Source organism: Octopus bimaculoides, chromosome 12 (assembly GCF_001194135.2).
Source record: "Octopus bimaculoides isolate UCB-OBI-ISO-001 chromosome 12, ASM119413v2, whole genome shotgun sequence".
NCBI classification, from domain to species: Eukaryota; Metazoa; Mollusca; class Cephalopoda; order Octopoda; family Octopodidae; genus Octopus; species Octopus bimaculoides.
Window position 1 is genome coordinate 64146983 of NC_068992.1, and position 1979 is coordinate 64148961.

General features: G+C 37.3%; 1 protein-coding gene across 1 annotated transcript in view; it reads left to right on the forward strand.

Moving 5' to 3' along the window:
• Positions 1 to 1979, forward strand: part of LOC106881023 (endoglucanase E-4) — a 23930-nt gene that overhangs the window by 11805 nt on the left and 10146 nt on the right. The window contains exon 5 of the mRNA XM_052972060.1: positions 1502 to 1613. Coding sequence (XP_052828020.1) covers positions 1502 to 1613 — 112 coding nt within the window. The remainder of the gene's footprint in view (positions 1 to 1501; positions 1614 to 1979) is intronic.

Sequence of the window (1979 nt, forward strand, 5' to 3'; positions counted from 1 at the left end):
TATATATATATGTATGTGTGTGTATAGTTTGTCTGTCTGTGTTTGTCCCCCCAACATCGCTTCACAACCGATGCTGGTGTGTTTACGTCCCCGTAACTTAATGGTTCGGCAAAAGAGACCGATAGAATAAGTACTAGGCTTCCAAACAATAAGTCCTGGGGTCGATTTGCTCGACTAAAGGCGGTGCCCCAGCATGGCCACAGTCAAATGACTGAAACAAGTAAAAGAGTAAAAGAGTAATATATATATATATTGCTTTAGTAGAAACATTTATGTTCCCACATAGTAGGGCTGAATCCATGTTATAGGAAACAAGCTTCTCAACCACACAGCCATGTCTGTGCCTGTGGGCCTCTCAGAATTTAGGAAGAGGAGCATTTTTTTTAGGGAAGTCCCCTATCAAATATTCACAGTCTCTTCTTCTTGACCTTCCAAGCACTTGACCAATGTTCCAGTTAAAGCCACCCCTTAGAAGCCCTGCCTGTATCATATCTCCATTTAGCTAACTGCATACTCTGACCGACAGTGAGGAATTGGTTGGATGCACTTTCAACAATCTTGACACGTTGTCTCTGTAATGAACTTCTATCATTAATTCAACCAATATTCAGATTATGGCAAAGTTTTCAGGAACTCAATGTTTCTGTAATGTAGGGGGATGCTTCTGGTAGGATCAGTGAGTTAGCACACTTTGTAATTAGAACCTCTGAGATGTTCAGAATTCAACAATTCCATTAAAGGTTATTGGTGAAGTTACGTATGTAAGAAGAAAGTATTTTGAGATTTGAGTGAGTGTTAAGGTATTTGATGTAATGAGGTGGTGGTGGTGGGGAGGGTGGATAAGGAAGAATGCTCAGTTAATTAATATTACTGATCTAATGAAGAGAGGAAAACATAGAAGCTAAATTATTAATGTCAGTCAATTCAGGTTAAAGCAAAGGGATGATAACCCTTACTACTTTGAGTATGTCAGCTAACATTCCGCTATTATATTTCATGCAGATGATATTCCCAAACAATTTCTCTCAATTACTGGAGAAGTTAGGGCTGTTTTATGAAAGAATATGGTGTATGAATGTTGCTGTTGTTAAGCCACAAGATCATCTCTGGTAGAGAAGACTTTGACTAAAGTCTTCCCATGCATGACTATCCCGCTTTCTTTACATTCACATCTATATCATCAAATGAGTCTTCTTTAAAGATGAAAAATTATCTGGAAGATAGTTGTCACCTATTTCTAGCCAATGATTTTATTCAAAATATTTGTCTATCAGATTCACACACTTATTACAGCGGTCCTTCAGTTTTTCTAAGCCCTGTAAAAGAACTCACAGGCCTTTCATGATAGCCTTAAAGCCAAGAATTTTTTAGCACCCCCTTGTATATACTATCCCACCACCACCACCACAACCATTACTTGTGCCAATGTATCAAGACTAATTGTTGTACTAGGGGTAACAACATTGACTCATATTTTGTCTTTTGCATCTTCTACCTTTAGATAGACTATACGCCACCCAGCTGCAACAACATGCTATTCAATTGTTTGAATTCGCAGACGAATACCGGAATAAGTATAGCGACAGTGTTCCAGTTGTCAGAGAATTCTACCCGTATGTGTATTCCTAGTTTCTTACGTATTTCTTTGACTGAGAATTGTCATCGACAATATAACTTCTCCCTCTCTCTCTCTCTTGTTTGGTGGAAGATCATGCGCACAATCTGGTTTTTAATACTATTAATCTCTGGGTGACTTCAGTAGATTTTCCTGTTCTTCAAAAATATTTATCCCAGATCATTAAGTCCCTCTCCACCTATATTTTTTCTTGCAGACATTAACTAGTGGATAAATATTCAGGTGGGACATCAATTGTATCAACATCAGTGTTTTATGATTTAAACCTACAAATGTCATCTTCATTGCACCTCTTCCTCTGAGAAATTGAAATATATATATGTATATATATATATATATATAT